This window comes from Taeniopygia guttata, chromosome 5 (assembly GCF_048771995.1).
Source record: "Taeniopygia guttata chromosome 5, bTaeGut7.mat, whole genome shotgun sequence".
Classification (NCBI taxonomy): Eukaryota; Metazoa; Chordata; class Aves; order Passeriformes; family Estrildidae; genus Taeniopygia; species Taeniopygia guttata.
Genome location: NC_133030.1, coordinates 47,552,238 through 47,566,309, shown reverse-complemented (window position 1 = coordinate 47,566,309; position 14,072 = coordinate 47,552,238). Strand labels below are relative to the sequence as shown.

The following is a 14,072-nucleotide window of genomic DNA, read 5'->3' as shown; positions in this document are numbered from 1 at the left end:
TACAATGAGATTTTGCAGTGCTGCAAAATGACAGGAAAACCAATTTTCCTTCTTTCCAACCACCCTCTGCAAAGGGTTTTTGTTCTCTGTTTGGTTGCAGAGAAGGAGGTTTTTTTCAGTTTGTACATGATATATGAAGCCAGAAAATTTGGCACACAGGTCATCCTATGAATATCATCTCTGAAGTCTTTTTCACTGGTAATACTGTTTGATATTTGAGCTTTCTAATATGGGGGTTCTCATATCTATTGATCATTGAAATCCCCAAATTTGAACCTTTAACCAGTATTTTCTCCAAATATTAATCTCTGTGTGTGGCTACATTCCACTTCTCTAATATACTAAAGTTTTGGAACACAACAGAGAGAGTGTCTGTGACTGTCTTTGTGTGCTTTGTAGAGCCCTGTATGTCAGTCCCTCTCTAGTGTAATTGCATGGAAGATAAACAGCCAGGAATTATATTCAGGTCCTTCTGGAACAGGCTGCTCCAGTGTGGGCCTCCCATGGAGTCACAAGTGAACCTGTTCCAGCATGGGCTTCTTTCTCCATGAGGCCACAGGTCCTGCAAGAAGCCTGCTCCAGCACAGGTTTGCCATGTGGCTGGAAGTGTTATCTATCACAAGATAGCTTTTCAGTGGCTTATGGGAAATCAGTGGTTGTTTTTAGTACCATTAGTAGTGCTTAAATCTCAATGTTAAAGAATTTTTTTTGCATACTTGTGTGTAGAATGTGGAAAAATAATTATTTTGAATATGCTTTATTTCTTTCCACTTCTTTCACCCACCTTCTCAAAATGAGGAAAATTAATTTTGTGGGAAGTTCAACAAAATTAATTTAGGGAATTACATCTGAGATGTACCTGATTTTAGGAGAAGAACTTTTCTGTTTAACACTGACAGAAAAAAAATAATCAGGATTTGGTAGTAGCAGCATCCTGGGAGACATTCTCTAGGTGGAAAAAACCATTTTGCCATGCAAAATGTTACAAGTAGTCTCTGATCATGTGATATTATGAAAGATGGAATTTGCCTGGCTTTAGTGCAATATAGGCTTGTCTGCATTTTTTTACCAAAAGTTTTGTAGTCTGGTGATTAGTCCTTTCCATTACCTTAGATAAAAATGCTTAATTGATCATAGTAGTCAAATGTTCTCCAACTATAATGAATTCCTCCATGTTTATTGAGTCAGTGCTATATTGGGACAATGATAAGTAGGTGACAGAGCTACACAACTCACCAGGGTTTATTAAAGAAAAGTCATGTGCTTGTCTTGTATGAGTATGCACATTCATGGTATTAGAGGTGACCTGACCTTAGCTGGGTTGTTGTGAGTGACTATTGTCATCCTCTGTGCATGGACAGGAAATAAATGGTGCTGCTTTATTTACAGCTTGAGTATTGTGATGGTATCACTGTCACATAGGTAATTTGAACCTCAGCTTCATTTATTTGAGCCAAGAACAAAAAATTCAGAAGTGAGGGTCAGTTCCTCTTCTATTATTTATTCTTAATTTGAAAACTAGTTGTCCCTGAGATAGGCTGCAATACAAACTCTCACTATAGTTATTTATAGATAAAAATATCAGGGAGCCGTACTGAACAGAATGAATTATTTATCTTTATTCAGAAAACACATGGGTTTGTATAATTGCTTTTTTAAAAACAGGCTTTGTGACAGCTATAACTGTGTACTGGATTTTAGTCATGTTTCAATTAACTGTTCAATACCTTGTCACAATTAAATGTTGCTTAGAGATATAAATCTGCTTCACATTTTCACCTTTTATTTGAGTTGGTTTTTTTCCTTTTTGCTGAAAGGGGCACTTTAAACTGATACTGAATACTGGCTCTGAATGGATAGATGTCTAATGTTTTTCATCTTTCTACACTCCTCCAGAATAAATGATTGAGATGCCTAAAATGCTTTGCATTTTCCAGATGTTTTTATAACTTTTCTTTGCCAGTCTCTTTAATACTTAAACTCTGAGTTTAAATGTATCTCATGTATCATGAGATACATGAATTAGCTTCTTATAAAGTATGTACAGAAGAGAGTAGGACAGGACCCATCAACATTTAATATACCTTTCATTTTAAAAATATAGGCTGACTTTGTTTCCCATGACTGTAAGTCTCCCATGGGAGTCTTCTGTGCACCAATCAATCATACTTATTTCCTGAATAAGGAATGCTAATAGTCAGCCTTATCTCTCCTCATGAATGCACATTCTTACAGTAAAACCAGAAATAGAACCTAAAAATAGGTCCTAAAATTCTGTTGATATCTTAAAATTTCTTTGGCAGCTCTGAGGAGAAATGTCCTATATCCCTTAGTAGCTAACTCATTTAGATGCAGGCTACTGCTTCTGTCAGTTATTCATCTCTTGAGATATAAGATTTCAGGATAAAGATGTAGTTTGCAGCTCAATGCAATTAACAAGGGCTTGAAAACGAATATTGAAGTTGTGACACGTCTATCTGCAGATTGCCTCAGCTGGAAGTGTCTTGCTCACCTTTGAGCAAGAATTGGCATATTGAAGGTTGACATGCAAAAAAGATTCATTCTGCTGAATCTCATACCTTTGGTATCTGGAATTGAGAACAACAGAGCATAGAGCAGGTTTTGTTTTTTGTTCTTTGAAGGAACCTAAATGGGATTACAGATCAGGCCATACCCAGGGAAGGCACACAGATGTTGCAGAAGGGCACAAAAATGAAGTTCCCTCTATATGTGCTATTTTCAGACAGGACTCTGACATCTGAAGCTGATTTCACATATTTGCTTGTAGAACCTATTTCTTGCTGACTGTAAAAAAAATTAGGAGATGTCAAGCAAATGAAATTGCATTAAGAGTAGAGTTTTGTTCTGATGCATGGATTCACTGTCCAGGAAAGTAATTTGTAGTAACAGCCTGAGGTTTCATTCTGTGACCAGCCAAGACAACAACATGCATCAATAGCAATTATTGCAATCATAAATAAGAATTCTGCTGTTTCGTTCTTACCATACATGATATTGTAATCATGGTCACCATGGTCTAGCTGGAAAGGGACCAGCCAGCAGCTGACAACAGAAATGAGGCAGCAATAATGTTCATGTCCTATACATCAACATTCCTTCATAGGACTTTATGCCTGTCCTCTGTTATTTATGCATTGACCAAACCCAGTCTTTGAAATCACACCCACACCTCCTTCAGTGTACAGGATGAATGGGATGCTTTCCAAGTGAGATTATTAACTTTTTTTTATCTGTAGTGCTTCATATGAGGCACTATTTCTTGTTTGATGCAGATGCTCTGTATGCTGTGCTGAATATAGATTGGTGTTCATAACACTAGAAGAAATCAATGCAGCTATAAAAACCCAAACAATGGCCTATGAAAAAGGCTGGCATGTTATTTTCATTGAAAGAGGGGTTGCAAAAAATTGCAAAGGATCCAATGATGACTGGATGTGGAGCTTAAAAATACTTGGACTTTACTATTTTTCTTCCTTTTCAAGTTTAGAACAGTTAGACTAACACACTTATTTGCAGTGGATCCTAAATATCAAAGTAGGAAACCTGGTAATAACACTAAGTTAGCAGTCATACCTGGAAATCTTGATATAAATAGTTTTGGCCATACATATCTGTATATATAAACGCAATAGGGAGAGAAAACAGATCTCCCGTTGCTGAGCCTACTGTATTAATTACAAAGCCATTCCAGCATCATCATTTGTTATATACCTGTTAGCTCCCACGAAAAAAAAAAAAATGTAGGTGCCCTACAAATCTACTTTCTTCCTTTTAGGAGTCTTAGTCTGTTTTATTATTTAACATTTTTAGAACAAAAATGTGGGGAAAAGATCTATTTTGAGGGTGAGTGGACTTTTATGAGGAGTGGCTGTTTTATAAAGCCTTTATATAGGCTTGTGCACAATGGGTTATGCTAGAAAATTATGTCATGTAGCAATTTATGGCCCCTGTTTTCTTTTAGAATTGGAAGCACTTGAAAAGAACTATTTTCTGTCCTAAAAGTAGGCTTACTTTACTTCAGTTGGCAGACTGACTGAAGTGCAGTGTGACTATTCCAGTCCTTAACTGATCTGTTCCAGAACTTAGTTAAATCTCGTAGTATGAAATTAATTGATTCAAGGTCTGCATTCCACTGCTTAATAGTATTATGTTACTTTTTAAGATTTTTGTCATTACAAGTGTTAACACTGTTACTTTATTTAATGTTTAAATATTTTGTTTCCTTCAGTTCTTCTGAAAATTTGTATCATTTATGGCAAATTATGTTGTATTTGACAAACCTGCAGTATTGTATGTTGATGCTATGTCGATACTATATAGACTTATGGCTAAGATATTTCATTATTCCTTTTGACAGCTAGTCTTTTTGAGACCTTTTGCAAAGTCAGTGCTGTGCACTGTATTTTGAAAACCTTGTCAACTACTGTGTAAAAGGAAGTCAGCTTGACCTCACAGTTTTAACCTAGTGATTATCATCATCTAGCTGAAATTTTGATTCATTCTCCAAACAAGATTAACAATACATTTTGGGGTTGTAAAGAAAGGATTTAAAACAGGTATAAACCTGCATCACTTCCAAATGCCCAGAAATTATTGCTTTCTATATTAATTATGGGTTAATTTAATTTCAATAATGTTTTTATCTTATTCATCCCTATGCCACACCTAAGTTGGGAAATCATTACCTAATGACATTTCTAAATTAATTTTCTGTGAATAAATGTATTGTGGCCTTGGTTGCTGTCTGTATTGTGATATGTTCATTGTATTTTCAATAGGTTGCCTGTTTCTTCCAGTGCCTAGCACGAATGTGTACCAAATTAATACAATTCCTATAATTATCAAGGTGTAATTTAACTTGCAGAAAGAGAAAAAAAATAATGTCTGTAATATTTAATTTTATACACATATAATTATTATATTTTAATGTCAACCATTAAGTAGAGTTCATCAATCAGTACCAAAATAAAATATGGATTTGTAGTTACCAAATTTATAATAGAACTTGTTTTTAAAATGGTTACAGAATTGGATGATGCTTTGACATAGCGCATGATTTTAAAAAGAAGTTGCATGTTTCTCTTCAAAGCATGTCAGCTATACCATTTTTAAATTGTCAGAATTTTTGGAAGTACAGTATAATGTACTCATGGCTTAATGCTCTTTAGCTCATCATTTTCCAACACCTTGTTATAAAGAATCCTCCTTATGTGACTATACCCTGTACGTGCTCCTGTCCTGTATTTCCCAGACTCTTCTGTGTTGAGATGAGACGTGAAGAAATTACTAACTTTTTCTGTGCCATTTTCTTATCCTTAATTCATTCCTTTGCTTTTTGATATGCAGTAGACCTACTGATTATGTCAAGCCTTCTTGTTTCTAATGTTACTCTTACAAAAAATTTCTGTTGTTAACTTAATAAAGTATCTTAGTTATTTAAAAAATATATTCATTTACATCTAGTATATTGCTGACATGGTATAAAATACCTAATTGAACTTTCATTTTCTGAAGGAGAATTAACTCACCTAGTGTTGGATTTTGCAATGCTGTCTTTTTTCCTCAACTTCAAACAGGCCTTTGTGATCCTGCATGTTTGCCTCAGTGCTGTTAAATGGTAGCAGGCAATTCTTATTACGCTCTCTTAAGTAGGTTTCTTAGTTTTGCAAAATATTATTTTCAGACATTGTGTTCCCATAATAGACTGGGACCTTTTAATCCTGAAGAATGCTGAAATTAATGTTGTCACTGTTGTTCATCGCTTTCATAGTATATAATTACTACTTGAACAAGCTACTGTGTATTACTTAGGATTTAACAGAGAATAATCCCTCATCTTGTGTGCTCTGGAATTAGCTGTTCCAAGAGCATTTGTTTAAGAAATCACTTCTCTAAGCCTTGTTGCATTTAGCACAACATGAGATACATTGGAAATATATTTGCAATATGCTAAGAAGTATGTTTCCTTATAGGTATGCACTGTGAGACATAAAAATGCCATTTATGGTATTTCATTTAAGGAGGTGATGTACCTGTGTCGCTGTATGAACTGTGTGATGTACCCGTGTCCCTGTATACTAATGAAACATGATTTGCAGTGATGTATATGTAGGAATATATAGAACATAGTAGGAAAGATATAAAACCTACCACAGGCAGCTAAGGCAAAACAGCCAAACTCTTGTGAAATACCTTGCTGGAAGAACATAAAATGTCTTGTTCATCTGAAAGGTAATTTGTTTCCCACTACAGCCATAGTGGCAGTAAGGTATACCTGACCCTGCCATTGGCTCAGCCGTCAGACCATAGTGTTGCTTACGCCAAGGTCGTGGGCTTAAACCCTGTATGGACCATCCATATAAGAGCTGGACTCGATGACCCTTGTGTGTCCCTTCCAACGCAGAATATTCTGTGCAATCTCTGAAATTTCCTTTCCCTGTGAACGCTGACGGCCGCGTATGTTCTGCCAGCCACGATCAGCACCTTGGACAGCGCCGTGCCCGTCCCGCCAGGCTCGGCCGCGCGTCCCGGGCTGCGGCGAGCGAGAGGGGGATGCTCCCTGCTCCAGAGCGGCTCCCTGCTCCAGAGCGGCTCCCTGCTCCAGAACAGCCCCCTAATCAAGAACAGCCCCCTGCTCCAGAGCGGCTCCCTGCTCCAGAGCGGCTCCCTGCTCCAGAACAGCCCCCTAATCAAGAACAGCCCCCTGCTCCAGAGCGGCTCCCTGCTCCAGAGCGGCTCCCTGCTCCAGAACAGCCCCCTAATCAAGAACAGCCCCCTGCTCCAGAGCGGCTCCCTGCTCCAGAACAGCCCCTGCTCCAGAGTGGCTCCCTGCTCCAGAACAGCCCCCTGCTCCAGGACAGCCCCCTGCTCCAGAACAGCCCCCTGCTCCAGAGCGGCTCCCTGCTCCAGAACAGCCCCCTGCTCCAGAGCGGCTCCCTGCTCCAGAACAGCCCCCTAATCAAGAACAGCCCCCTGCTCCAGAACAGGCCCCTACTCAAGAACAGCCCCCTGCTCCAGAACAGGCCCCTACTCAAGAACAACCCCCTGCTCCAGTGCGGCTCCCTGCTCCAGAACAGCCCCCTACTGAAGAACAGCCTCCTGCTCCGGAATGGCTCCCTGCTCCAGAACAGCCCCCCACTCAAGAACAGCCCCCTGCTATGGAACAGCTCCTTGCTCCAGAATAGCCCCCTGCTCCAGAGCGGCTCCCTGCTCCAGAATGGGTCCCTGCTCCAGAACAGCCCCCTGCTCCAGAAAAGCCCCCTGCTATGGAACAGCTCCCTGCTTCGGAACAGCTCCCTGCTCCCTCTGCTCCAGAACAGAAAGGTCTGGCCACGCTCAGTTTCTGCACCTGCCAAGAAAGAGAAACAGCAGGGACTGGTGTCTGGGTTCTTGGGTAGGCGTGCAACGTATACAGGAATGCCACACTGATGGATGGATACTGTGGGGCCTTGTGGTTCCCAAAGCGTTGACTGCCCACTATGAGTGAGTGATATGGGTGGAGACATCCAGAGGCCAAAGGAATGATGTGTATTCAAGTGGGAACCCTAGAAAGAGCAAGGAAAAAAGAACAGGTTGTTGCACTATGCTGCTTCCTATTCCTGTCAAGAATAGATGCCAAGTGTGTAAAATTCCACTTGCACCCCTTGTGCATCAGCATAACGTTAGTAAACTATGACAATGAATAGGTTTGCTCTTGTAATTTTCTCTCAGGCATTGCCCTATTTTAGAGGTGGTAGTAAATTCCTGAAAAATCAAAAGAAAATGCTGGCTGTTTGTGTGGTGCATGTGATGTGCAGCTGTTGCCCTCCTCACACTGCATGTATGTGGTTTTTCTGAGTACAGATGTGGGTTCTTCTGTTCATTACACAAAATATATGATCTGCAACTTCCAGTTAGAGACAATATTGTTACCTATTAAATTTTATTCCTGGTTGCTGGAGTTTTTTCCTCTCTCTTCGGTTTTAGTTTTGAAAAAGGTGACTGAAAACAGCCTGTTCACTCTCTTATTCTAATTTCTGAGTTGCAAGTAAGACAACAAGATTAACAAATTTAGTTTCACTGAAGTTAATGCTGCACATTAGTATTGATCTCAGGAGATTCAGAATTTCACTTTAAGTAATAATCTAAGAAAAATATGTATTTGTAGAGTAGAAGAAAGCAAAGACCATAACTATATTTATGGGTTTTGTACATTCATGTTTAAATATACATTATATAGGCAGTAAATAGAAAATAAATATATTCTTAATTTATACCATAAAAATACTCCTACTTTCAGTGAGCTTTTGCAACGTCAGAAGTAAAATATATCAGGTGCCTATGTCTGCTGATAATCAATCCACTTTCCAGAATGAGATTAGGCATCATTATAGACTTTTTCTTTAAGCACCTTTCCCATAGGATAGCAACACACAGCAGCCATGCAGAGTTAACATCTGATTAGAAAGAATAATACATTTTGCAGTTCTAAGACAAGCGTCCAGTCCATTTCTCCGGCTACTACCTCTCCTGAAACTTCCAGAGAAACTACAGCGCTCTAAGTTCCAAGGTGCTCCAGCTGTTTAGGAAGCAAATAGAAGGAGAAAAAACTGCTTATGATTTTCTGAGAGTAAGATTTATTTTAGTTAATATACATTTTTGTCCTGATTAGGGATTAAAGTCCTTTTTTTTAATTCATAAAGTCATATGTTTTGTGGAAGGCTAAGTTTCCTTTGGTGTAAGTTTCAGGCTATATTAATTTCTCTGCAGATTTCTCTTCCATTCTATGTTGTTTTCATTAAACGTGTGGGACTGAAAGCTGCATCTAAGCCTGGTATCACAAACACTGTCATTGTAAGAGTTTGAGAAAAATATTCTCTCTCAATGTTTTACACTGTTAATATAAAGTTAATTGACTGGAATGCTTAAATGTATGCATTTAAAAAAATAATTATTTTTTTCTAAAGCAATGAAAGGACTAATAAAATATTAAGTTTATGCAAGAAAGATTTAAGAGAAAAAACACCCTCTAATTAAAATGAAAATATGGTAGCGCAGAAAAATGTCTCTAGTACAAACTAACTAGTTAAAAGTAATTCTTTTGTGGGAGAGCAGTCAATATAAAAAATAATATAGTAAAAGAGCAAAAGAAGATAAAGAAATGTAGATTTAATGATAAATCCTAATAAACTAAATACCCTTAGAACGTCAAACCTGTACCGAAAGTAATAGGGAAAAGATTTGGTTTCTTTTAAATTGTCAAACCAGACAGTTACCCAGGAGCTTTTAGAACAGAATCCAACTCTACAGCACAAAGCTGTTCGCATGATCATGTACTGCACATTTATTTAGCCAGCGCGGTACTCTGTCGAGTGACCAAGCTGGGGGGAGCACGTTTTCCTGAGCAGAACTCTGGACGTGGCGAGGGGGTTCCCGGGCGCTGTCGCCCGTGCAGCACGGAGAAGTCGCTTCCACGTGAGGTCGGAAAGTGACGACTGCCGTGTAAAACGCTTTGAGAACTGAGGCTGAAAAGTTGTGTACGGGGAAATTAGCGCTTGAAAGGGAAGTAACTTTTGTGTGGTGCATGACTCAGGCGGTGGGCTGAAAGGGTTAACTAATCGTCATTAAAAATTACAGTTGATATTTTCTTCTCGGATGGCAGGAGCTGGCGCGCCGCCGGTCCCCAGTGAGAGCGGGGAGGGGGGGCTGAGAAGGGGCTGGGACCCTTCCAGCCCCAGCGGCTGCCGAGAGCCGGCGGCCGTGCGTCGGGGGAAAGGCAGGGGGCGGAGATGTTCCCCGAAGGGGCAGTAAAAACAAAAACCCACCTCAATTTGGGGAAGGGGGAGCAGACGCAGCCTCGCTTGAGAAGGGAAAAAAAGGAAAAAAAAAAAAAAAAAAGAAAAGGTAAATCTAGAAAAGCGCCGCGACACGCCACAACGCGCGGTGGTGAAGCGTACGCCCGCTCGCCGCCACGCTCGGTGGCCGGTCCCCTCTCGGTCCCCGCCGGGTCTCAGCGCCGCCCCCGCCGCCCGGGCCCCCCGCGGCCCGCCGGGCCCGCCCGGCCGCTGACGGCGCCGCCCTCGGCGCAGGCGCATCCGGGCGCGGGGGGGCCGGAGCGGCGCCGCGCCCTCGCTCCGCGTCCCGGGCGGTGTCTCAGCGCAGCCATGTCTGGCGGCGCGGGGCGGCGAGGCGCGCTCGGGCGGCGGCGCCCTCTGTGAGGCGGCGGCGGCGGCGGCGGACGAGCGGCGGCGGCGGGCATCCATGTCGGCGGGCAGGGATTAGCGCGGCGGGCACCCAGCCGAGCGGAGGGGGCGGCCGGCCCATCGCCCCCTTCCCGCGGGGTCTCCGGCGGGAGCGAGCCGTACCCGGCTGGCGGGGGCGGGTGGACATGGCTGACCGGAGCGCGCCGAGCTGCCACCTGCGGCTGGAATGGGTCTACGGCTACCGGGGTCATCAGTGCCGCAACAACCTCTACTACACGGCCGCCAAAGAGATAGTCTACTTCGTGGCGGGGGTCGGCGTGGTCTACAGCCCCCGGGAGCACCGGCAGAAATTCTACCTGGGGCACCAGGACGACATCATCAGGTACCGCTGGCGCCGCGCGCCCCCGGGCCGCATCCCGCTCGGGCTCCGACCCGCTCCGGCCGTCCCGGCCCCGCAGCCCGGCTCGTCCCCGGCTCGCTCCTCCCTTCCTCCTGAAGCGGGGCGCGAGTATCCCCCAGCCGCCGCCTGTCCCGGGTGCCGTCCCGGGCAGCGCCGGTGATGCGCGTCCCGCCGGTGCTGTGGGGATCCGGGGATCGGACCGGAATACATCAAGGACAGTCAGCGCTTCCTCACCGCCCCCCCCGGCCCGGGCTTCGCCGTGGGTAGAAACAGCCTGGAATGGCTTTTAGCTGTCGGATTTAATCAGGCGTGTTGTGTGTCCCCCACTGCCGCCGGTGTGCGGTGTCGAAACTCGTACGGGCGCCTGTGCCCGGCGCTGCAGCCCGAGGGTCGCCGCTCGGTCCCCGGCCGCCCCTGAATGTCAAAGGGCCGGCGGGAGGAGAAGCATTAATCGCGTGCGTTCCCGAGCGCTCGGGCTGCGGAGGAGGTTAATCTGTAGCAGGTAGACCTTTGTCTGCTGTTTAAAAGGCGACGATTACATGGGGAATTAGTGGCCTGCCGGTAACTCGCGCAACTTTAAGGGTAATCTTAAAAGAACAACCTTTCTTGAGAAGTTGAGGTTTCTTCTGTAGGTCAGTAGTTCGCTTGGCCGGGAGTGTTGCCCTGGTGCTGAGTCCATTAAAAAAATTAATTACAAACCGATGTTGCAAAAGAAGTGTGTTGGTATGATTTCTTATACGTCTTTCCACTCCAAGGATGCTTTTGTAAGCCTAGTGGTGTTGTGAGATCAGTGAGAGAATTTGAGGAGTATGAAGGGCAGATGTAAGCCTGAGTCATCAATCTTTTCCCTTACAGTAGGTGTCATTGCCGATGGATTTTAAATTAGATTTCTTTGGTCTTCCTGATGGGGTAAGAGCTAGCAGTAGATACTTTTATAGGTCTGTTGTGTGTTTTACAGAACGGAATTTGTTTTTATGATGCTTAGTGCTCCAAGGCATACCTCTGTGTTACTCATGAGTAACAGGTATTGCCTGTAGAGAGCAGAATAGATGCTGTGTCTTTTATTTAAGCTTTTAGGCACACTAGAAAACTTGGTCATAATGGCTACTTTTTTCCTTTGTTTAAATCTTTTGGAAGAAATTTAAATAGCTCTGAAGTATGACTGTGAATGTTCCTAAGAAGGGTGTCAGTTCCGTAGTATGTTTCTCCTTGCTGCTAAATATGTGAAGAAAACGTAGTCAATGTACCACAGTTGAGTGTTATACTAGGGGTGTTGAGTCAGGAGTTTAAATCACTATTATTTGCACTGCTTAATGTTTTAACATTCTCACTTTAATCCAGGAAAAACTATTTTCTTAAGAACTGCTAGCCACCTGCGATGTCAGGTGCTGCGGGAAATCCAGATCTGCACCTTGCTGTTGTGCTAAGGAGGCGGTGGCTCGCTGCTCGTTCTAAGGTCGCGGCAGTGTAATATTACACATTTAATACCATGTATTCATGAGTGCTTCCGAATGACACTGTTTGTTTCAGTAGCACTTCTTGTAGCATAAGAATTAAATGGTTGGAGCTACAACCATTTGTTTCCGTGTGGTAACAGTTTCTTGCTCAGTCTCTCTCAGTTTTGGTACAGTGTGCTACATTTGGCTAAAATGTGACAGAATTGTTTAGAATAGTACTAAAAAAAAAACAAACCCACAAAAACAAACAAACAAAATCTGCTATAAATCAGCTAACTGGAGAGCAAGAGTATGTCTGGTTTGTGTATGTACTTTGATTTGTGTATGTACTTTGGCCCACTCAAATATAATAGTTTCTCCTGCTCTGAATTTTATTGATGCAAGAATATAATTTTAAGTATGATAAGTATGCAGTTAGAATTTTGCTTTGTTCTTAAATGCAAAAGCTATACAGAAATATTAGTATGCTTGAAGAAGAATGCTTGATTTAAAAGCATTGTGGCTATTTCTAATAGTATGATTAGTCTTGATAAGTCTTTCACTTGCTACTTTCTCTAAAATGCAACGTGGTACCATTTAAATGTCATCTCACACTTTTGCTGATTAAACTTGGGTATCTAAACATGTTAGTTCTTAATACTTAAAGGAGACATAGGAAGGTCAAATATTTTTAAAAACAAGCAAACAACAACAAAACCCAAAGCCCAAAAAGCAGGTGCAAAAATGGGATTACATAATATAGTAATCAGTGTTACTAAATTTTTTCTCTGAAGATATACTCAACTGTTGTATTGGAAAAGAATTAATATATTTTGTGTTCTAACAGTCTCAGCAAATACTGTCTGAATGCTGAGATATTTGGGATTTTTTAGTGAAAGCAAGGGGAGGATTAAGTGTCTTTTTACAAGTATGGGATCTAATTTGTGAAAGCAGTCCTGGAGTCTGAAAATCTTATATATTTAAAGAATCAAACTTTCATGAGCCTAGCTCCATAGCTACAAGGGCTAAGCATAAATATTGCTCACTACATGGTGATATTATTAGTACTCTTCATTATGAGAACTTTTATATTGTTAGCATTCTTTGGATGACATTGTAATTGTAAACATCAATCAGGAGAGAGGAACTGCAGTTCTTAAGTCAGAGACTATTTCTTTAGTAGTAGAAAACAGTATTGGAGTAATGGACAGTCATAGGACATTTTCCATTGGAAATTTCTAACACTAGCAGTTAGTTTTGGTTCTGCTTTGAAGTTTTGCATGCTTTTGTTAAATGAAACTCTCTAAGCCTGCTGTAAGATTTTTTTGAATATGATTAGGTATTTTAACATGATTTGTTTTCAGTATAAATGTCTAATCTTAATTTTATAATCATGGTGTCCACACCCCTTAGCCTCAGTTAATGTATAGCAAAAGTAAGAGAGCACTCTTGCAGTGTTTTGTCCCTCAGATCTATTGAAAACTCTTCTGGACTAGAAAAGGATAATTACTGTAATTTCAAACTTCTTTTATTAGTCTGTTTTGGTGGTTTGTTTGTGTTTTTGATTTGTGTTTTTTTGTTTGTGGTTCTTTGTGGTTTTTTTGGTGGGTTTTTTGTGTTTTTTGTTGGTTTTTGGTGGGTATTTTTGTGTATTTTTGTGGTTTGTTTTTTTTTTTTTTAACTATCTCAGTTGTAATCAATTTTTAAAAGGACTTTTCTTTCTTGCTGGTGAGCTTTCGCTTTTTTGGGGGGTTTTTTTGTTTTTGTTTTTGTTTTGTTTTGTTTTTACTCTCTTCTGAAAATTATTTTCCAGAAATCAATTCACTATTCTGGAGGATACAGTAACATGTTTTCAATCTTACTTGTCTCCCATTTCTTGCTCATTTGCATATTTTTACGATTAAGGTCCAGGAATGTATGCAAACACTTGTGGAAAGCATCAGATGCAGAAATGCTTTGGAAATTTACAAATTTTGGGAGTGCAGTTAACTGAGTTTCTTATATTTTCAGGAGTAAATAAGGAAAAAAGTCTTG

At 41.3% G+C, this 14,072-nt stretch overlaps 2 protein-coding genes across 8 annotated transcripts in view; one reads left to right on the top strand and one right to left on the bottom strand.

The window, feature by feature from the left end:
- Positions 1–7,667: 7,667 nt before the first annotated feature.
- On the bottom strand, positions 7,668–10,262 carry LOC115495337 (uncharacterized). The gene is made up of 2 exons (XM_072930332.1): positions 9,825–10,262; positions 7,668–9,524 (listed from the first exon to the last, which is right to left on the bottom strand). The coding sequence occupies exons 1-2, from the start codon at positions 10,260–10,262 to the stop codon at positions 9,348–9,350; spliced, it is 615 nt and encodes a 204-aa protein (XP_072786433.1). The 3' UTR covers positions 7,668–9,347.
- EML5 (EMAP like 5) overlaps positions 10,132–14,072 on the top strand; it is a 102,234-nt gene continuing 98,293 nt past the window's right edge. For 4 of the 7 annotated variants that reach the window (XM_072930327.1, XM_030274823.4, XM_030274822.4 and 1 more), the window contains exon 1: positions 10,133–10,584. In XM_072930327.1, the coding sequence (XP_072786428.1) occupies positions 10,388–10,584 (197 nt within the window). In that variant the 5' untranslated portion in view covers positions 10,133–10,387. Of the gene's footprint in view, positions 10,585–14,072 lie in introns of all 7 variants that reach the window. The other 3 variants (XM_072930326.1, XM_072930328.1, XM_072930329.1) reach the window with 3 other exon arrangements.